The sequence below is a fragment of the Heloderma suspectum genome, chromosome 1 (genome assembly GCF_057233095.1).
Source record: "Heloderma suspectum isolate Gila_16-S chromosome 1, 16-S_ref, whole genome shotgun sequence".
NCBI classification, from domain to species: domain Eukaryota; kingdom Metazoa; phylum Chordata; class Lepidosauria; order Squamata; family Helodermatidae; genus Heloderma; species Heloderma suspectum.
The window spans coordinates 89,898,261-89,920,885 of record NC_139458.1 but is presented as its reverse complement, the minus strand read 5'-3'; the positions used below and the strand labels follow the sequence as shown (position 1 = coordinate 89,920,885).

At 46.7% G+C, this 22,625-nt stretch overlaps 1 protein-coding gene across 1 annotated transcript in view; it reads right to left on the bottom strand.

The window, feature by feature from the left end:
• Positions 1-5,267: 5,267 nt before the first annotated feature.
• LOC146357566 (uncharacterized) overlaps positions 5,268-22,625 on the bottom strand; it is a 28,356-nt gene continuing 10,998 nt past the window's right edge. Inside the window, exons 2-3 of the mRNA XM_084827897.1 lie at positions 5,512-5,771; positions 5,268-5,418 (exon numbers count right to left, since the gene is read on the bottom strand). Of these exons, the coding sequence (XP_084684023.1) occupies positions 5,357-5,418; positions 5,512-5,771 (322 nt within the window). The 3' untranslated portion in view covers positions 5,268-5,356. The remainder of the gene's footprint in view (positions 5,419-5,511; positions 5,772-22,625) is intronic.

Below are 22,625 nucleotides of genomic sequence, written 5' to 3'. Positions count from 1 at the left end.
TTTTCGCCGTAGTCTACATAAATCTTTACGTAGACTACAGCGACCAAATAAGGAACGCGAATGGCAGCTCCCTATGGGGGCCGCCATTTGCGTACGTGCTTTTTTTTTTTTAAGTCACCCGTGATAGTCTACGTGACGATTAATGTAGCCTATCATGGCTGACTTTGCAGATCTAGCTGTGATAGGCTACGTTAATTGTCACGTAGCCTATCACGGGGGCATTTTTTTTAAAAAAAAAAAACTTTTGAGTTCGCGGCCGGGCGAGGCGAGGCGCCTCCTCCCGGGCCTGAATTTTGGCTGGGTGAGGCGGGAAGCCTCCCCCCCGGCCTGAATTTCGGCCGGGCGATGCAGGAAGCCTCCCCCCCCAGCCTGAACTTTGTGGGGAGAGCAGCGAAGCGCCTCCCCCCCACCACGAACAAGCTTCGAGGACAGGTAAGTGACTTTCGTCCACCCCTATGAGTCTCACACAGTGGTATAATAGAGCTGATGCAACGGAGTGGACCTTGCAAGGGAGCCAGATATCTCCTCCCCTGTGCTTTTCAGACTTCTACCAGTGAGGACATGTTTAGATAACTCTCGTGGAGTTTTGAAGTCTGTACAGTACATTTTTTTTTGCACCTTATGTCATGTGTTGTTTTCTCAGTGCTAGCTAGTGCAGTACTAGCTTACATCTGCACCTTGTGTAATGTTGATTGATTGCAAATCCAAGATATGTTTCATAGATTTTTACAAGTACTCAGTTTTATTCTCTTGGCTATTAGTCATGTGTAAAAGGTGTATTTCTCATGAAATTCCCCTTCTATCTATTTTGAATCTTTACAGAGACGCCCACAACCGTCCTCCCCGCATCAGAGATCGGAAGAGGGACGGATGAACCAGGTCCACAGCTGCCTGCTGATAATCACCTCGTGGGCAGTGGCTCATGTGATTTGGAAAAAAAGGCCAGAGGACTTAGTTTCATCAGTGATCTGGACAGCGAAGATGATGTGGAGCCCCTTCTATATCAATGTCCCTGCTGAGACTGAGTCTGACTCTGTGTTCCAGCCTGCTGGGTTCTTTGGGAGCAATCCCAAACCTCAGGAACAACCATCTCCAGCTAAGTGCTGGTCATCAACAATGCCAACAACACCATCCACAAATGAATGGAAACGTGCAGCTCCCAATGCCACCTCATCTGAAACTGATACCCTCATTACCCAAAGAAGAAATGGCGGTGGCAGGGTGAGTTCCTATGTGTGGTGCTTCTTCAAATATGCAGAGAATGACCACTATGTTGTGTTTTGTGATATTTGTAGAAGCTGTGTGCGGCTAGGAAAAGAAGGGGGCTGTGGATGAGTGGGCACATCTGCCATGAGGTGACACATGGAGGTGCATCATGCACTTCTTGAGCCCAAAGATAGCACTGGCGAGTCCCTGTCACTACCATCCAAAAAGAACATTACCGCCTTTTTTGCCTCATCTTCCAAAGACCTCACACAAAGTGGTCCAGGTGAGAAGGGCACAGAAGACAACTTAGCTAAGAGGCAGGTGTCAATAGAGAAATACCTCATGCTGACACAGAAATTCTCCTCTGACAGCATCCAGGCATGAAGACTGAATCACGACCTGACAGAGCTCATTGCTCAATGTATGCTTTCCTTCTCCCTGGTGGAAGATGAGGTCTTCCTGCGCTTCATGAAGAGATTGTGCCCTCGGTGCGATGTCCCCTCTTGTCACTACATTAGTGGCATTGCCATTCCAGCCCTGGCTTCTGAAATCAGAAGGGTACTCCAACAGGATTTCAAATGTGCAGTTGGAGGAAGTGTACATTTAATGAGTGACACATGGACAAGTAATCAAACAAAGTCTTATCTGTGTGTCACTGTGCAATGGGTATCTGTCAGTGCGAGTAGCTGACTGACTCAGAGAACAGCGACATTGGCCCTCACAGTGCTCTCAGGGACACACACAGCAGAAAACATCACCAGTAGCATCAGTGGTATTGTTTAGTCCTGGTTGGCCCCCTTAAATCTAACAGTGAGCTGTGTAGCAACAGACAATGTCTCCAACTACCTAAAAGCAGCCTGCATCGCATGGCTAAACCATGTTCAGTGCATTGCGCACTGTTTGAACTTTGTGGTGCATTCTGGATTGAGCGACGCATCTCCTAAAATAGGCAAGCTACTTAAGGTGGCCTGATCCATTTGCACCCACTTCAGGCAGTCCTGCTCAGCAATGGAGGCAATCGGCACCATCCAACGTAGCCGTGGCCTTCCACAACACAAATTCATTTTGGATATGTGCACATGCTGGAACAGCACATTGCATATGCTACAGAGACTTTGTGAGCAGAGTAGCGATGTCAGAGAATTCCGCCACGGATCTCGGGGAGGCTGAATGCCAGCGCATTCGGCCCCCCGAAATCAGTGGTGGAGCAGTCTGCCCCCCCACCCCCCCCGGGACGAGACTTACCTGGGGCGGATCTTCCTGGCGGCAGCGGCTCCGGTGGCAGCTCCAGTGGCAGCTCTGGCAGCGGTTCGGCGGCGGTTCGGCGGCAGTGCGGCAGCGGTGTGGCGGCGGTGCGGCGGCAGCAGCTGGTCTTCCGACTGGCCGCCACCACCGCCATTTCCATTAAAAGAAAAAAAAGACGTGATAGGCTACGTAAAGATTTATGTAGCCTATCATGGCTAGGTTTTAAACAAAAACTGTAATAGGCTATGTAAATGTTTACGTAGCCTATCACGGCTGACTTAAAACAACAACAACAACAACACATGTACACAAATGGCGGTGGCCATGGCCGCCGCCATTTGCGTTCCTTATTTTCGCACGTCTTAGTCTACGTCAAGATTTACGTCGACTAAGATGGCAAAAATGAGGGGAACGCAAATAGCGTAGCGTCCGCTACACTATTTGCGTTCCCCTTATTTTCGCCATCTTAGTCTACAAAAATCTTGACGTAGAGTAAGACATGCCAAAATAAGGAATGCAAATGGCGGCGGCCATGGCCGCTGCCATTTGCATACGCGCGTTGCTGTTGTTGTTGTTTTTTAAGTCAGCCATGATAGGCTACGTAGACATTTACGTAGCCTATCACAGCTGGCTGCAGGGACGCAAATGGCGGCGGCTACAGCCACCACCATTTGCGTCCCCGCTAGCCAGCGGCTGGATGTCCGGCTGACGGAGCTGGATGGCGGCTCCGCAGAATCCCTGCAGAGCACAGCCGGCCGGACAGGATTCTGGGGGGAGGGACGAAGCACCTCCCCCCCACCATCAACATAATCTGCAAAAGGTAAGTGACTTTCGTACATCCCTAGAGCAGAGAGCAGCTATAAATGACTACATTACTGAGAAACAACACCACTCCAAATTTTTTGTCACACCACATCAGTGGCTCTGGGTGCAAGACCTGGTGGACATTTTAAATATATTTGATTAATGCACAATGCTACTGACTGCAGAGTATGCTACACTGGGCCAAGTTCTACCTGTGCTGAAGATTATAGAGGGGGTTCTGAGAAAACGCCATGCTGAGCTTTGTGAGCACACCGGTGCTGTAGGCAGTCAAGTCCCCAATCCTGCAGTTAGGCTTGCTGAATTCCTTCTGCAGGAGCTAGGCACCAACAAACACATCACTTTGATGAGGGGGGACATGAAATACATTGCTGCCACATTCCTTGAACCACGGTTCCGGGATAGCACAACGAGGGCGGTGCTGCCAAACCAGAACCCTGTCTTCCAAGGTCTAAAAAGCTATTTGACAGAGAAAGTCATGGAGTACTGCCAGAGATGTTCTGGATGAGAAGGAGCTGGGGAAGAGTGAGGCTAGTAGGACTACTACCTCCCCTGAAGATAATATCTGCAGCAGTAGCACCATCACCAGCAGGAGGGGCGATGATGACGCCGCAGCAGCTGCACCACCAACATGACATACAGATACGGGGGCATCTTGTGGAAAGTTCTACCTGTACTCCCCAATGGCAGTGGAGCTCGGTGTAAGCAGGCAGGGGAAATGTGCCAAAGCAGCCAGGAAAGGATCAGCTTATGATGTGGCTATCCAGGAACTGGAAGCTTATGCAGGAGACAGTTTCTCGGGAACTCAGAGCAGCCCAGAGAGTGATCCTCTCCTATACTGGGAGACAAAACGTGGCGTTTGGCCAAATCTGACCAAAGTCGCCATTTGTCATCTATCTTGCCCTCCCTCGAGTGTGTCCTCTGAAAGGCTTTTCTCCACCACTGGCAACATTGTCACTACCCACCAAAGTAGACTCACACCAGAACATGTCTCCACCCTTGCTTTCATACGCTCCAACAGGGAATGGATTCCCGAGCAGCACCTCCCTCCACCACAACCAGCTGAAACTGTCAGCAGAGTAGAGCAGTCATCAAGTGACGAGGAGGACCCCTTGAATGATGATACTGCTGCTAATGTGAGCCAAAGTTCTGAGGGACAATGAAGCAGAATCATGTAATTGTGAGTGTGACCCCAAGTGCATGCACATTTTCAATTGGTAGAGAAAACACCATTTCCAAATGTGCATGTAGAAGAGGCTGCAATGCACAGAGTGGTGGTTGTACCAGCAGCGCACATATTCCACACCGTACGTAGACATTGTTCTTGTTTTGTCCAAGCAAGCAGTCCCTCTCTGGCCTGGGCAGAGCCCAAAGCACTGGCGATATGTGGTGGAGCTTTATAATAACTCACATACAGAGTCCAGTTGTGCTGCCCAACTGTGTGTGGTGGACTATGCAACAGCATTACATCCCTACTACACACACACACAATTTTCTATGCATCCCAGTGTACTTTACTATTGACTGCATATGTGTATCTTTACCCCTCTGAATGTTAGTATGATTCTGGTTCCCCAAATGTATGTATAGTTCTAATTCTCTTGATGTGTGCTTTTAATTCATTTTAAATTCTTCTTTCATAAATCAAGGAATTGCTTTCAAAGACCTTGTTGTGGTCTCTCTCTTGACTCCCTCAGCTTTTGGGTTTTCCTAAGCACTGAGAGTTCTATGTGAAAAGATCCCTCTGGTGTGTGTTTAGTTTACATGTATGTGATATGCACCTCCACGTAAACTAAAACATAAACTATAACATCAGGGATGCTCTCTGACCATCTCCCTATGAGGGAAGCTTACAGCAGCTGGGCTTGTTTGGCTTGGAAAGCATTCTTGTTGTGGTTAACAGTAAGCAAACACAGAGATCATTGTGTAAAATGATCTAGATTTTAAAAAAATTATCTGTGGACTTGAACCAAGGAATTGTTAACTTCTTTTTTAGAAAGAACTTTATACTCAAACAGAACAGATCAAAACAAAACACAGAAATAATTGTAACATTGGGCTGGTCATTGGCTGGCTGCAGACCTCAGTTCGTAGGAGGATGCATTTCCCGCTTTATGGCCTCCACCCTTCTTTGAAGGTCATCACCTGTGTGTAGAAAGAGAAGAATAAAGCACAATGGTAATATGCATCTTGCAGGCAGAGTTGTTAGCTCAGGTGCCATTCTGTAGTACTACTTACAGGTCCTGCTGAGCCTCTGGATATCTGTTAAGAGATGCCTCAGGAGCACAAGAGGAGGGGCTTCATCTGTGGAAGAAGAGTGGCCTTCCTCCACAGATGCTGCTCCTCTTGCTGCTGGCTCTGGCTGCAGTTGGGGCTCTTGGATCTCCTCCTGGATCTCCTCCTCCTCCTCTTCCTCCTCCTCTTCTTCCTCTTCCTCCTCCTCCTCTCCCTCTCTGCAGCCCTCAGTGCCTCCTCCGCAAGCAAGGCATGATGCACAGCTGTGGGATGTCACAGTAACAGAATGAATCCATTTATATATGCGGTGAGTGAACAAAACCACAGTCATTCATTGATCTGTCTATCACCATCCCTACTACCACAAGAACCACTGATTCTGTCCTCCCACCACAAGTTCTAATGATGAGGTGATAATTAGGGAGGCAGATTATACAGTACTGACAGTTTTGGCATGATGGGGACTGTTGGACTTCTGTAAACATGCACAGGATTGCACTTCTAGTCACTATTTCTACATTTGCAATGCCATGGTATTTATCTATTCTATTGATGCATTGCATAAATGCCACTTTTTTTCCTAGCGCAAGGAACCCAAGGCGGCTCACATTAGCCTCTTCCTCTCCATTTAACACTCACAACAACAACACTGAGGTAGGCTGGGGCTTTCTGACTGGGCCAAAGTCACCCAGCGAGCTTCCATGGCTGAGTGGACTATACCCAGATCTCCAAGCTCTCAGATCAACACTTGCTCTTGAGTTCACTTGAGTGCCAATGTCTTGGTAGAAAGGTGGGGTGGGCGGGGTGCAAAAATTCAGCAATCACTACATGAAGGATGATGTGCACACACTGAAAGGCTGGTCCTGTTGCTGCTGGGCTGGTGCCAGTCCCCCTCTGTGCACTGTGCAGAGACCGGCAGCAGCATTTCCCTGGAAATGGACAGCGTGTCAGTGTGTAATATGAGTTGTAGCCAGGCCCGCATAATCCTATGCATGTGGTTGTACAGGAAAAAGCAATGCAGTTCCCAGCATCCCTTCTTCAACCAGCCAAAGTGGCCGGAAGTTGATGGGACCTTTTTCTGTCCAAGTTCAACAAGCATAGGATTGCAGGCTAAATGTCAGGATTTGTTTGTTTCCACATGAGACCACAAAGAGATAGCTTCATTTTCAGTACACATCATTGTTTTCATATTTAGTTAAGCTTGATGATGGGATGGGATAAATATAACTTACCAGGCATATGCCTCTGCGAAAATGGGGGCTGGCCTCCCTTGACCCACACTCTATGGATGCACCAGTATTAGGCGGGGGGTGGTTCGACAGCGGTGCCCTCCTCTCAGCAGCAGCTATCCCCTCCCTGATGAAGGACTGCTTCAACACCTTCCATTTGGACCGTAATTGTCCCATCATCCAATGGTGCCCGCTCGCTCCATCCTCCTCTTTATCTGGCCCCAATAAATTTCATTGTGGTAGGAGCAGCTGCCAAACAGCACTGCCACTGCCTCGCTGCTCCTAATGTTAATGCGGATGGCCTTGGTCTCCTCATGGTCCCACCTCCTGCCAAGCACTGGTGCAGCCATTTTAGTGCAGCCACACTACTACACACAAACACACACACACACACCAGACAGCTATGCACAACCATCACTTAACTACATACACACACAGACCAAACCAGACAAAAACACCACAATGCACAACTACACACACACACGCACACAGACCAGACAAAACCACCACAATGCACAAACAACACTGACACAAGCAAATCCAATAAGCACCACCACTAACACACAACCACCATCACACAACAGAACTCCACCCACAAATCACCATGCAGATGCAAACGCAGATGCAGACGACATTCAGGAAGTTAGCAGGAAGTTGACGATAGATTTTGTGGAAGCAGAGCTGCAGCCCCCTTTTTTTTATTTGGGAGATGGTTTTCTGAGGTTAACAAGACCAGTAAACACAAGGAACATCAAGCACAAATACACAGAAATTAATAAAATCACAGTCCCTGTCGCTTTCCGAGAAAACAAGACAGCGGGGGAGCACACAGAGGGCAGGAAAAATTCCAGGCAGCAATGAAAAAAATACGTAAACAATTATGAAAATAGAGGGAAAGTTCTGGCCAAGGCAATCACAACAATGGCGAGTGTGGTGAAAGTTACATAGGGTCAATTCCGGCCAACGGAAACTACGTAAATATTTATGAAGAATAGTGTTTTGCAGGATGGCAGGACAGGACAGGCGGCTGTTGGGTGCGGAGGATTTTTCGACAGATGGTGCGGATTTATTTACGTAACTTATGAGGCGGGAAAAAAAAGAGGATTTCAGGGGCTTGCGGCCAGTGGAACGGAGCAGAGGACGCAAACTGCGGAAGTCAAGTGGAATGGTATGAGCACAATTCATACATCCCTAGCAAAAAAGCTGGGACACAAGGCGGCTTACAAAAATTAAAACATACGAAAATATACAAAAGTTAAAATATAAATTAAACAACAATACCATTAAAATTATATTAAAACATTAAAACAGCATTTTAAAACAGCATTTTAGCAGCTTAGCCCCAGGTTCCAACTATGTCCCAAAGGCCTGCTGGAACAAGAATGTTTTGGCCTGCCTCCGGAAACACATCAAGGATGAAGCTATCCTAGCCTCCCTGGGAAGGGTGTTCCACAGCTGTGGGGCAGCCACTGAGAATGCCTTCTCCCAGGTTCCCACCAAATGTGCCAGTGACAGTGTCGGGACTGAGAGAAGGGCCTCCCCAGAAGATCTCAGGACACGGGCAGGTCCATAAGGGAAGATACAGTCTTTCAGATAACCTGGACCGGAGCCATATAGGGTTTTATAGGTCATAGCCAGCAATTTGAATTCTGCCCAGAAACAGACTGGAAGCCAGTGAAGCTGTTTTAACAAGGGAGTTGTATGCTCCCTGTAACCAGCCCCAGTCAACAGTCTGGCAGCAGCTCTTTGAACAAACTGCAGTTTCTGAACGATCTTCATAGGCAGCCCCATGTAGAGAGTGTTGCAGTAATCCAAACGGGATGTAACTTTGGCATGTGTCACCGTGGTCAGATCAGACATCTCCAGGAACAGGCACAGTTGGTGCACTAGTTTTAACTGTGCAAAAGCACTCCTGGCCACCGTTGAAACCTGAGCATCCAGTCTTAGGGCTGAATCCAGGAGCACACCCAAACTGTGAACCTGAGTCTTCAGAGGGAGTGCAACCGCATCCAACACAGGCTGAATCCCTATTCCCTGATCTGCCTTTTGACTGACCAGGAGCACCTCTGTCTTGTCTGGATTAAGTTTCAATTTGTTCTCCCTCATCCAGTCCATTACTGATGCCAAACACTGGTTAAGGACAGAAATAGCTTCCTTGGAATCTGGTGGAAAGGAGTAGTACAGCTGGGCATTATCAGCATATTGGTGGCACCAAACTCCAAAACTCCGGACAACCTCTCCCATCAGTTTCATGTAGATATTAAATAGTGAGACAGAACCCTGAGGGACCGACAAGCTAACAGCCATGGAGTCGAACAGGCATCCCTCAACACCACCTTCTGGATTTGCCCCCCATGGAAGGAATGGAGCCACTGTAAAACAGTACCCCTAAGTCCCATGCCAGCTAGGTGTCCCAGAAGAATACCATGGTTGATGGTACTAATTGCTGCTGAGAGGTCCAACAAAACTAACAGGGACATACTCCCCCTGTCCAGTTCCCAGCGTAAGTGATCCATCAAGGCGACCAAAGCTGTCTCAGTCCCATACCCAGGCCTGAAACCAGATTGTAATGGATCAAGATAAGCCATTTCATCCAAGAACTAGAGATGGCGGAGAATTTCTCCCCGAATCTTCGGGAGGCTGAGCGCCGCCGCATTCGTCCCCCCGAAGTTGGTTGGGAAATTCTCCGCCAGCCCCCCGCCCCCCTGGGACGGGTATTCCCTTCAGCGAATGTCCCTCTCGGAGGCGGGTCCAGGCGGCGGTTCGGCGGCGGTTCGTCGTGGGTGGGGGCAGCGGTCGATCTCCCAACTGGCTGCCGCCGCCACCATTGCAAAAAAAAAAAACCTAAAGTAAAAAACAACAACAACACCCATGAACGGCGGGTGTTCGTCCGGGGCGGGAGTGGCAGCCGGTCTTTCGACCAGCTGCCGCCGCCGCCATTCCAATAAAAGAAAAAAAATGCCCCCGTGATAGGCTACGTGACGATTAACGTAGCCTATCACGGCTAGATTTGCAAAGTCAGCCATGATAGGCTATGTAAATCGTCACGTAGCCTATCACGGGTGACTTAAAAAAAAAAACCCGTACGGATGATGGCGGCCCCCATAGGGAGCCCCCATTCCCGTTCCTTATTTGGTCGCCGTAGTCTATGTAAAGATTTATGTAGACTACAGCGAACAAATAGGGAACGCGAATGGCGGCTCCCTATGGAGGCCGCCATTTGCATACGTGCTTTTCTTTTTTTTTAGTCACCCGTGATAGGCTACGTGACGATTAACATAGCCTATCATAGCTGACTTTGCAGATCTAGCTGTGATAGGCTACGTTAATCGTCACGTAGCCTATCACGGGGGCGTTTTTGTTTTTTTAAAAAACTTTTTAGTTCGCGGCCGGGTGAGGCGAGGCGCCTCCTCCCCAGCCTGAATTTTGGGCGGGCGAGGCGGGAAGCCTCCCCCCCGGCCTGAACTTCGCGGGGGGAGCAGCGAAGCGCCTCCCCCACACCACGAAAAGTGACTTTCGTTCATCCCTAGTCTACGTAAATCATTACGTAGACTAGACGTGCCAAAATAAGGAATGCAAATGGCGGCGCCCCATGGGCGCCGCCATTTTCGTACGCGCTTTTTTTTTGTAAAGTCACCTATGATAGGCTACGTGATGATTTACGTAGCCTATCATGGCTGACTTTGCAAATCTAGCCATGATAGGCTACGTTAATCGTCACGTAGCCTATCACGGGGCGTCATTTTTTTTTAATTTTATTGGAATGGCTGTGGCAGCAGCTGGTCGAAAGATTGGCTGCCGCCCCCGCCCCTGACGAAGACCCAACGAACCGCCGCCGGGACCCGCCGCTGGGAGGGACATTCGGGAAAGGTAAGTCCCGTCCCGGGGGGGAGGGGTGTGGGGGGCGGGGGAGGTGCAGAGAATTTCTACCCGAAACTTGTTCGGGGGGCCGAACACGTTGGCGCTCGGCCCCCCGAAGTTTCGGGGAGAAATTCTCCTCCAACCCTATGTAGAAGGCCACTTGAAACAGCTCCACTGTCCAGCTCCCTGCAGATGCAATGGTGGCAGAAAAGAAAGACTTCTTTGTCTTTCATTTGACAGACTTTATTTGACACACGGAATGCCTGCTCAATATCAAATGAATAATCAGATGGCACAGGGAGTATCTCATGCAGGAACTTATCTACAAAATTAGACAGATTTACATCAGTAGGTAAATATTTAGTCCCAATGATATATACATTTGACCTGCACGCTGACACCTCCAGTTGAAAAATTCTGACAGAAAAATCATTGAAAAAAGCTTGTGATGTAGTCTCATTCCCTGCCAGTCAATTTTGCAAGTCGTTAACCTTCGCCTCCATTTTTTGCCAAGAGGTGTTAATTAAATCTACAGCCCCTTGCAGGGCAGTGATGGAATTTTGGATAGTATCCAGCCTCTTCGCCTGCTCTGCAAATTGCAAGGACAAAGTTTTTAGTAGAGCAAGTACCTCCTCTGTATCTCCACTTCTCGCAGTTTTTGCCAAGGAGGGCGTGGGGGGCGTGGGTGGAAATTCTTTTTTTCGCCTTAATGTAGTCATCCTTATCTTCAAACAGATCTTGCAGGTCCTCAAATATTCTTGATATTTCTTATTCCATTCCTCAGATGTTGTTGGCATTTCTTAATCCATAAGCTACAATGCAGCACATCAGCCCTAGTTTCTCCTAATTTATTAGGATGTTCAAACAGCTTTGAGCGATGATTAAGCTCTGGCAGACTAGCCCTGGAGTTCAGCCCCCCTGCTATCATGCTGAGAGAGTTACCTGTTCCTCCAAAACCTTATCCAGAGCTGCTCCCACCACCCCTTTTCATTCCAGGAGTGAGATAAAAACGTTTTTCAACCTTTTAAAAAGCTGTTTGAGATAGCGTCCCATGGAGTCTCCATGGGATGCTGCAAGGGCGACACTGGCTCCAACCGGAAGTCCATTTTTGACCCAATATTTTACTTACTTATTTGTTAGATGTGCATTCTGCCAACTGACAAATGCCTCAGGGCAATTTACATTCATAAAACCAACCAAACAGACAAGAACAAAACAAAATGACCAAGAATAATAAAATAAAAGTATCAAAAGAATACAAAATTAAACATTAAAAACATTAGAAAAATATAAACATATTAAGGAGCCAACAATCAAATCAATCATCAGAGCAAGAGATTAATGGCTGCTAGAAGAGGAAGGTCTTCACCTAGCCTCTAAATCTATATATATGAGCCAGTGTGGTGTAGTGGCAAGAGTGTTGGACTAGGAGCTGGGAGATCCGGGTTCTAGTCCCCACTCAGCCATGGAAGCTCACTGGGTGACTTTGGGCCAGTCACAGACTCTCAGCCCAACCCACCTCACAGGGTTGTTGTTGTGAGGATAAAATGGAGAGGCGGAGGAGAATGTAAGCCGCCTTGGGTTCCTTTCAAGAGGAAAAAAGGTGGGGTATAAGTGCAATCAATCAATCAATCAATCAATCAATCATTATACAATGAAGACACCAGTTGGATCTCCCTGGGAAGGGCATTCCACATATGGGGGCCACTACAGAGAAAGCTGTTTCCTGGCAGCTGCCCATGGCATGCAGAGAGCCTCCAAAGATTATTTTAGCAATTGGGTAGGAACATATAGGAAAAGGCGCTCTAGTGTTTTATGTGAACTGGTATAGTTCTTGTAACTTATGTATAGCAAACCAAGATTCTGAGCATCAGGCTAGCAAGCACCAGTTCTGTTATTGTGGATCTCAGCTTTTTTCTCCTAGGAGATATATTTGCTTTTTTTTCCTGATTCCTTTAGTTCAGGGGTGGGCAACATATGTTCCCTGGGCCACATGCAGCCCACTGGCCATTTTTGTGGGGCTCTACCCCCATTGCTATTGAATTTGCTAGTGGTGGTGGCAGCAGCAGCAAAAAAAAAAAAAAAAGTGGTGCTTCTGGGAGAACAACAACGCATGCGGGGAATGTTTGTGCATTGTTTGGAAGCAGAATCATAATCCCAGAAACCTCCCAGGAATGTGATCCTGCTTGAAAACAAGGTGCATCCTCTTTGCACACGTTTCCATCTAAAATGTGTGTGTGTATGTGTGTGGGGGGGTTGCTGTTGCTGCTACAAGTGCAAATGTGGTGACTGCAGGAGACAGGTGCAGCCCCCAGTGGGTTCCGCAGGGGCAATGTGGCCCTCTGACCCCCTGGATGTTGCCCACACCCAATTTAGTTACATTACTGGTCTACATTCATGAAAAGTTAGTGTCTGATCCAGAAGTTTAAGCTCAGTTACAAATCCTGGAAGGTACATTTGGACAATCCTGAGACCACAGAAGATGCTATAGCTGAAATCTATTTGTGCCCAGCTCACACACCACTCTGGTAGGGCACTGCCATGAATAAAGAAAGCAGTCAGAAGTAATAACTGAGCCCTCAGCTTTCTACATTGAATGCCGGTGCTCTGTGCTGTCTTATCCCATCTACGGATGACGTTCTGATATGATAGAATATGACTTCCAAAAAAACCCTTTTTCTGTTCAGACTATCAGATATTTGGAGAAATAGGTACATTTGGGCATATGGCTCTGCTGGGTCAGATGATCTATTAAGATAACTAGAAGTTGTTTGAAAAATGCTCTGCATGCATGCAATCATCACTTTTAGAGCCCAAGTGTGAACGTGTCCATGTTCAAATGTTCAATTCACATTAATGCAAAAAGTTTGCCCTTTTAGTTGACAACCAGCCACAGCTGAAAGGTTCATTATGAAAGTGTCATGTTGATGTCCCGATCCCCTCTGTCTTAACAAGAAAAGAGAGATGATAAGAGAGAGGGGGAGAGAGAACCATTGCTAACCTGATGCCATCAGAGAAAATCATCTAAAAGGCTTTTCATCCCTTGCCAACTTCTCAAAAGAAATGTATTTTTTTCCCCTTCACAAACCCATTCTGTTCTACTCAACAATATTATCTGTGTCCCCAGGGTCGTCACTGCCTTTTAGAGCATGACAGCATGATCAAACTTTGCAAATTACATTTTTTTCCCTAAATCAAAGAAGATTTTTTTTTTTTAACTCCAACTGAATGGGGAGGGGAATGGAAATAAATACTTCTCAAGTACTGATCCCAGTTTACTGATAAAGTTCATGCTCCTTGCCACAACAACCCTTTGCCATCACTCATATTCCCACTTCAGAAATAGGGAAGTGAAGTTGTGAAAGAGTAGCTCACCCCAGATTACCTAGTGAATCTATGACAGATTAGAGATTTGGTCCCGTATTATCCAGGTATGTTCATATGGCTTGAGCCACAAAAGGTCTGGTGTACAATGACATTCTTTCTCAGTAGCCTTAGGACCTATTAAAAATGTATTGATTTTTAGATACAAACAGCATATGTGTCCTATAGTTTCCCCATTATGTTAGGAATTATAATCAAGTGTTAAGGAACATAAGGGCTAATGCTCACAAACATCAAATGGAGGGAGCAATCCTATCGGGATGGGTGGCCCACCTCTGAACTTGGAGGTGACCGCCTATCCAATGCAGGGTGGGTGGAGCATGGAGGGGATCTTCTCCACGCTCTGGCCACCCTGCATTTGCAGCTAAATGGCCCATTTCTGCACTTCCACATACCCCGCCCCTAGGAATGCCCCCTTTGGCCCTGCTCCACACAGCTCATTTGAGCGCAGAGCACGGGAACGATCAGCACCACCTATGAGGCAGCAGGAGAGGGGACAGGGAGGCAGTTTACTGGGAACTGACCTTGAAACGTGGGCTTTGAGGTCAGTCCCTGGAAACCGAACAATCCTATGGCTGTCTAGCTGCTGTCTAGAGGCCATAAGATTGTGCCCTAAGCCTGTTTCTGGACTGTACCACTTGAAACAGCAGCTGGGAACTCACATGGCTGAATACTACTCCATTAAAAAAAGGAATCATAGAATAATAGAATAGTAGGGTTGGAAGGGGCCTATAAGACCAGAAAAAGCACATCTTAGTAACAGAAAAGTAGCATCTCAGGGAGAATGCTAGGTTAGAGGAACCTCTTTCTCGAACATCTAGTTTTCTCTTTTTATTTTTAATGGAGAATTATTCAGTAATGTGACAGGCCTTTCCCATGAAGTCTGACATGGTACACCCCAGAAACTGCTTTACCTCTTCATCTTGGCTTTGTGTGAATAGGCCTACAAGTCTGAGTTTTGCTGCTTGCTATGCCACATCATCTCTCTGCTGTGACAGAATACAGAAATATCTTCTCTATCTAATCCCAGAGTGGGAGTACAGCCTGTTCTGGATGGGCTTGCCCTCCATCTGAAGGATCAGGTTTGCAATTTTGAGGTGTCTCTGGATCCAGTACTGTTCCTTGATGACTTTCTGGAAGCCTTCCTTTTTAGGACGGCGTTTTGTATGTGGTTTTAATTCATTGTTTTTAATTTGTCCCTGCTTTTTGAATATTTAAAATATTTTGATTGATGTTGCAATGGTGCAGTGTTTTTTTCTTGACATTTTAATGCTTAGTGTTTATTTTATACATTTAAATAATGTTTCTAATTGTTAATATTTTGTTGTTGTTAGTTGCCTTGAACTCCTTGGAGAAAAGGTGGTGTATAAATGTTTATAAATAAATAAATAAATAAATAAACAAACCGTTTACAAAGTGACTGATTAAAGGTAATAATAAAAGAGCTGGTATAGAAGCAAATTTGGTGAATTAGATGGATGTATCAGGGCTCTCTACATACATAGATTGGGGAGAAATGTGCCTGTAGGTCACATGGGCCTGCCAACACAGTGTAATGGCCCTCCACCAGCCCCAGATGTGATCATTGCACCTATTTTAAATATCTGAAAAAAGGTTCTGGGTGTATGTGAGTATTTCAGTGGACTGTGCTTTTAAATTGGTGTGTTTACAACAGCAGCCTTATTATTTCGCATTAAGCTCAACAAAACTGCCACCTCAGCCATGAACAGTTTTCTTGGAAGCAAGTCTTAGATTTCACTGGAATGTACTTCTGCATAATGTGTGCAGGGTCAAGGTTCAAAAGGCCTTAAATCTAAGTAATGTGGCAGATCTTATATGTGGATCATGATTTGTGGTCTTGGCATCATCCAGTGGGAAACTCATCTAAGTGTGCACTAGGGAAATGTAGTGAAGATAATTAGTTGGCAAGTTGTGATCAGTTTGTCTTCCTCATACTGCTGAGTAGTATGTGTCTCATACTGACTCAGCATTCTGACAGCTGAGACACATGTTGTTCTTGTTTCTTCCTGAATTAAAACAGTGGTGCATTTTTGCTCCATCATCTCAAAAGCTTTACTTTTAGTGGGCAAATGCAAGAATTCATAATAGTGCATCTGCAATAGTCACTGATTTTGGCTGACCGGATGAAACGAATGACGAAGATGCATTCATGAATCCTCACTCTCTTTAAACGTTTGCAAACAGCAGCTCTAATCTGGATTGAGACCACACGTGGGAATGTGGGATGTTTAAACTTTACCACTGCACCACTTTTCTGATTGAAATAGGGTTTTTTTGCATTCTGACATCATACTGTCACATGTGTTCTATTAAGAACAAATATCACTTTTGAAACTGGCCCACCATATCAATCTTTTGTATAAAAATAGTGATTTATCCGGGCTTTAGGAATTTTCACTGTTTTTCGTGGAAATGCTTTTGGTGTCATTTTCATGAGAAATGTATGTTGGAGAAGGAGTTAAATAAGTCTTTGAATTTTACAGCACAAAGCTTGCTCTTTTCCTGCTAAGGCATCTTGGCACACTCTGACTGCTGTACAAAGGGTGAAGAATTGTAACAAGCAACATGTCCCTACCTCAAGTAGATTGCTGTCTAAAGGCAAGAGAGGGTTCAATGAACCCACCACGCAGTACAGAAAGAACATGCTTCTCCTCATTACAGCAAGAGAAGAAAATAGCACATGCTAAATTGTTCTGTACTGTTTTTTGCTCTGTTTCTTCCTTTCGCTGTTTTGGTTTTTGACTTTTTTGGCAAGCTCCTTCCTTTAAAACAACAACAACAACAAATGCTGTGTGGGGGGGAAAAATGCCTTTCACAAGTCCTTTTCATCCACTGTCCTCAATTTAGTCTGGCTTTGAACAGAAGTCACTTGTGAAGGTGTTTCTAAACTTTTCATTTTATCTCATTTCTTATGTTTCCATACTGCCCCATAGCCAAAGCTCTCTGGGAGGTTCAGAAAGATTAAAACAACAACAACATTAAAATATATTACACAGAGTGCAAAACCATATAAACACACAACACATGCAGAGACAACATATTGAAAAACAAGGTTTAAACAATCAACCAAAGACATAGAATCATAGAATAGAACAGGAGGGTTGGAAGGGGCCTACAAGGCCATAAAGTCCAACCCCCTGCTCAATGCAGGAATCTAAGTCAGAGCATCCCTGACAGATGGCTGTTCAGATTCATCTTGAATACCTCCAGTGTGGGAGAGCCCACCACCTCCCTAGGTCATTGGTTCCATTGTTGTATTCCTCTAATAGTCAGGAAGGTTTTCCTGATGTTCAGCTGGAATCTGGCTTCCTGTAACTTGAGCCCATTATTCCATGTCCTGCACTCTGGGATGATCGAGAAGAGATCCTGGCCTTCCTCTCTGTGACAACCTTTCAAGTACTTGAAGAGCGCTATCATATCTCCCCTCAGTCTTCTCTTCTCAAGGCTAAACATGCCCAGTTCTTTCCGTCACTCTTCATAGGGCTTTGTTTCCAGTCCCCTGATCATCTTCATTGCCCTCCCCTGAACCCTCTCCATACTGAACCCAAGTATGTCACAAGAGACCCATGGACTCACCAAGTATGTTGTCTCCTGGGAGGATGGATTAGAGACATGACTGAAAGGTTGCTGCACTCATAAAGCCCACTGACAGGTATCCCTTTCTTCTCATCCAGGTGGGAAGAAGTGATACTGCCATGTGGAGCTATGAAGAAATCATGTCAGACTTTGAAGTTTTGGGAAGGAAACTCAAGAGGTTTGGAGCCCAGATAGTTTTCTCATCCATCCTTCCAGTAGTTAGAAGAGGGATAGAAAGGGAAAGAAAAATATTCTGGGTGAATGACTGGTTACGGAGGTGGTGCCGGCACGAGAGTGGTGCCGGCATGGATTCTGGGACTATGGGCTATACTTCCTGGAAGATGGACTGTTGGCAAGGGAAAGGCTGCACCTCACAAAGGCTGGGAAGAATATGTTTGGCCACAGCATGAAGAACTTCATCAGGAGGGCTTTAAATTGAATGCTCAGGGGAAGGGAGACATAAAGTTGGGGGTAACCAAACTCTCAGGAGCACCTGGTGAGCTCACAGCCACTCAGAAGGATAAAGAACAGCCCCCTGGGCTTTCTGCAGTCCACTTACCTCTTTGCCTCTGTTTCTTTTCCCTCCTTTGTCTCTTCTACCACCTGTTGAGCTCACAGACACTCAGAAGTAGGGATGGCAGAGAATTCTGCCATGGATCATGGTGAGGCCGAATGCCAGTGCATTCGGCCCCCTGAAATCTGTGGCGGAATGGCCTGCCACCTCCCCATCCCCCTGTGGATCCCTCCCAGGACGAGACTTACCTGGGGCGGATCTTCCGGGCAGCGGCAGCTCCGGTGGCTACTTTGGCTGGTCTTCCAACCAGCTGCTGCCGCCGCCATTTGCAGTTGTTGTTGTTGTTTTTTTACAGAGACGTGATAGGCTACGTAAGTTTTACATAGCCTAAAACGTCTAGGTAAAAAAAAAAAAAGGCATATGCAAATGGCGGCTACGCTATTTGCATTCCCCTTATTTTCACCGTCTTAGTCTATGAAATATTTACGTAGACTAAGACAGCCCAAACTAAGGAACACCGTAGCCGCCGCCATTTGCATACGCGGTTTGTTTTTTCCCCAGAGCCCTCCGCGGCTGGAAATCCGGCTGCGGATGGCTCTGGCCTGGCTGGACCTGGCCAGCTGCTCTGTGGAGCTGCCGCAGAGCACAGCCGGCCACGGAGGATTCCAGGGGGGAGGAATGGATTGCCTCCCCCCCGGTGAGGATTCCAGGGGGAGGGATAGAACACCTCCCCTCCACCATCAACATAATCCGAAAAACGTAAGTGACTTTTGTACATCCCTACAAGGAAAAAGGATAGCCCCCTGGCTTCCTGTAGCCCACTTACCTCTTTGCCTCTGTCTCCTTTGTCTCCTTTGTCTCCTTTGTCTCCTTTGTCTCTTTTACCACTGCAACTCCCCTGGCCAACTCCTGTTTGCTCACTCTGGTCGCTAGCTCTCTGAGAGCTTGCTTGCTTCTTAAATCCAAGACCTGATTTAAAAATTCATTATATGCTGCCAAATGCCCAAGAGAATAGGGCAGTTTTAACCTGGTGCCGAAAAGATAACAATGTATAAGTTCTTCTTACCATCATGGAACCCAGTTGAAAGGATTAACACAGATTTACTTACACACACATGAAGATGCACACAAAAATGTAGGCAGACCCATGTAGCGATTTGTAATGTTTGCTTCTACAACTGTAACAGTCCCTGTTTTTATTCACTAGTGTAGTCTTCCTCAACTTTGTGCCCTCCAGATGTTTTGGACTATAACTTCCACAATTCTTGACATTGGCCATGCAGACTGCTCCTGATGGAAGTTGTCCAAAACATCTGGAGGTCACCAGGTTGGAGAAGACGTTCCTAGTGGGTCTACTTCCACATTTTGAATTCAAGAACTGTACATCTTCCTAAGTCTTTGAAATATATGACTTGTGTAACCGTCACTCCAGAATTCAGGATGTTCATTTAGTTCACCTATCTGAGTGGAATTTTTAATGGACATGTTTGCCTAGGAGTCTCCACTGAAGATTAAGTGCAGAGTACTCCAAGTAGGGATGGGTGAATCAGTCTATTTCCATTTTATGTCACTTTTACATGTGTTCATCCATAAATCCATTTCATCCTATTCCCACATCAATCTGTGATTTTATTTTATTTTTTAAATCTGCACAAAAATATTACTGGGACACAAATACCCCTGGGAAGAACTGGGAAGCTCCCATTTAGACTACGGAACTGCATTGTATATGGTGCTGCCTTCAAAAACAGTTCAAAAAGTGTAGTTGGTTCAAAATAGGGCTGCACAGTTACTAACTGGGACCGGGCAATTTGACCATATTACACCAGTGTTTTGTCAGCTGCACTGACTCCCAATCCATTCCTGCCCATAAATTAAAGTGCTAGTTTTGACCTTTAACATCCTAAATAGGGATGTATGAAAGTGACTTACCTGTTCGCGGATGTGATTTGTGGGGGGGGAGGCGTTCCGTCCTCCCCCCCGGAATCCTGCCCAGGCGGCTCCGCTCTGCAGCAGCTCCACGGAGCAGCCGTCCAGGGCTGTCAGCAGCCAGAGTTCCAGCTGCGGACAGGCTGCTGTGGACGCAAATGGCGGCCACCATAGCGGCCGCCATTTGCGTCCACCCAGGCTGCCGTGATAGGCTACCTAAGTATTTATGTAGTATTTAAGTATTTACGTAGCCTATCACGCCAAGCAAAAAAAACATATCAGCGTACACAAATGGCGGCTAGGGCGGCCGCCATTTGCGTTCCCTATTTTTCGCCATTCTAGCCTACATAAATATTTACGTAGGCTATTATGGCAAAAAAGGGGAATGCAAATAACGCCCACTACACTATTTGCGTTCCCCTTTTTTTTCGCCGTAATAGCCTACATAAATATTTACGTAGGATAAAATGGCAAAAAATAGGTAACGCAAATGGCCGCCATAGCTGCCGCCATTTGCGTACACTGGTTTGGGTATTTGGGGGGGGTTAGCCATGATAGGCTATTTAATATTTACGTAGCCTATCACAGCTGCAAGGTCGCCAGTGGCGGCTGCAGCAGCCCGGCTGCGGCCGGCCAGGAGACCAGCCGCTGGAGCCACCGCCGCCGCATCCGCCGCTGCCATATCCGCCCCAGGTAAGTTTCGTCCCGGGGGATTCCACAGGGGGGGTGGGGGGCAGGAGGCCATTCCACCATGGATTCTGGGTGCCGGATTCTAAAGAATCCGGCCTCACTGGAATCCGTGGCAGAATTCTCTGCCATCCCTAGTCCTAAATGGCTTGAGACTAGGGATGTCAGAGAAATCTGCCACAGACCCCAATGAGTCTGGATTCAACACAATCTGCCCACCCGAGTCCATGGCGGAATGGCACAACTCACTAGAGATGTCAGAGAATTCCGTCACGGATCTCAGTGAGGCCAAATGCCAGTGCATTTGGCCCTCCAAAATCTGTGGCGGAACGGCCTGCCCCCCCGCCCCCCCGCGGATCCACCCCGGGACAAGACTTACCTGGGGTGGATCTTCCGGGCGGCAGTGACTCTGGTGGCGGCTTTGGCGGCGGCAGCTGCGGCGGCTGGTCTTCCGACCGGCTGCCGCCGCCGCCATTTGCAGTGTTGAAAAAAAAAAAAACATGATAGGCTACGTAAAGATTTACGTAGCCTATCATGGCTAGGTTTAAAAAAAAAAAAAAGACGTGATAGGCTGCATAAATCTTTACGTAGCCTATCATGTCTGACTTGAAAAAACAAACAAATGCACGTATGCAAATGGCAGCAGCTACGGCTGCCGCCATTTGCATTCCTTATTTTGGGCCATCTTAGTCTATGTAAATATTTACATAGACTAAGATGGCCCAAAATAAGGAACGTAAATGGCGGCAGCCATAGCCGCCGCCATTTGCGTATGTGCGTTTTTGTTTTTGTTTTAAGTCAGACATGATAGGCTACGTAAAGATATACGTAGCCTATCATGGCTGACTACAGGGACGCAAAAGGTGGCGGCTATGGCCGCCGCCATTTGCGTCACTGCTAGGCAGCGGCTGGATGTCCGGCTGCTCGCGGAGCCAGCTGGTGGCTCTGCGGAATCCCCTCAGAGCAGAGCCGGCCAGCCAGGATTCTGTGGGGAGGGACAGAGTGCCTCCCCCCCCAGCAGAACCTGGTGGAGCCAGGTAAGGGCAATTTCGTACATCCCTACAACTCACCTCCGCCTCCCTCCGGAACTGTCCGGGGCCAGATCCTCTTTGCCGAGATTCTGCAGAGCCGCCGGTCGGCTCCATAGTGCCAGCAATATGGCTGTCATTGCTGTGCCATATCCCTGGCTGAGGGCTCACGCTGGACACAAATGGCATCCCTATGCCATTTGCAGCCGTAAAGCTACTAGATTAAGCCAAATGCAGCCATATATGTATATATATCTGCCCAATATATTAACATGAATTCAACCATTATCAAAAACATTTCCAGAGCCACAACCATCTTTGTTCAAAACTGGCAAGGGGACAGCTACTTTCAATGTGCTGAGGTGAGGACAATAGGCTTGCTTGGGGGTACAGGGGGTACAGGACAGGCTATGTGGCAAAACAAATGCAGCTTGCTCTCCTCCAACACCTCACCAGCATCTCTCATCATCCCCCCCACCCCAGTCTATGCTACCTGAGGAGACTGCCTCACTCTGATTTAGGGTAGCACTGGCCCTATATCAGAATTCATAAAGATCACATTCCTCAATCATCCCTTATTCCAAGAAGTGTGAATCTGAATCCACATAAAATGAAGTACTGGTGTGTAAAGTGATTGACAAAATGAACCTTCTGCAACTAAATAATTGCCACCAGAGATATATCCCAGTATAAAATGATTAAATGTGAAGGTTAATTGCAAAGATAAAACCATGTTTATGTCATCTTCACCATATCTTTCCAGAACAAAGAGGCATAAGTAAACTGAAATTATCTTTTTCCATTGACTTCTGTAATGTAAATATTCACCTTCAGGTCAGAGACTATTTTCTCTTATTTGTGACAGAAAATTATGCAGATGAACTTCAT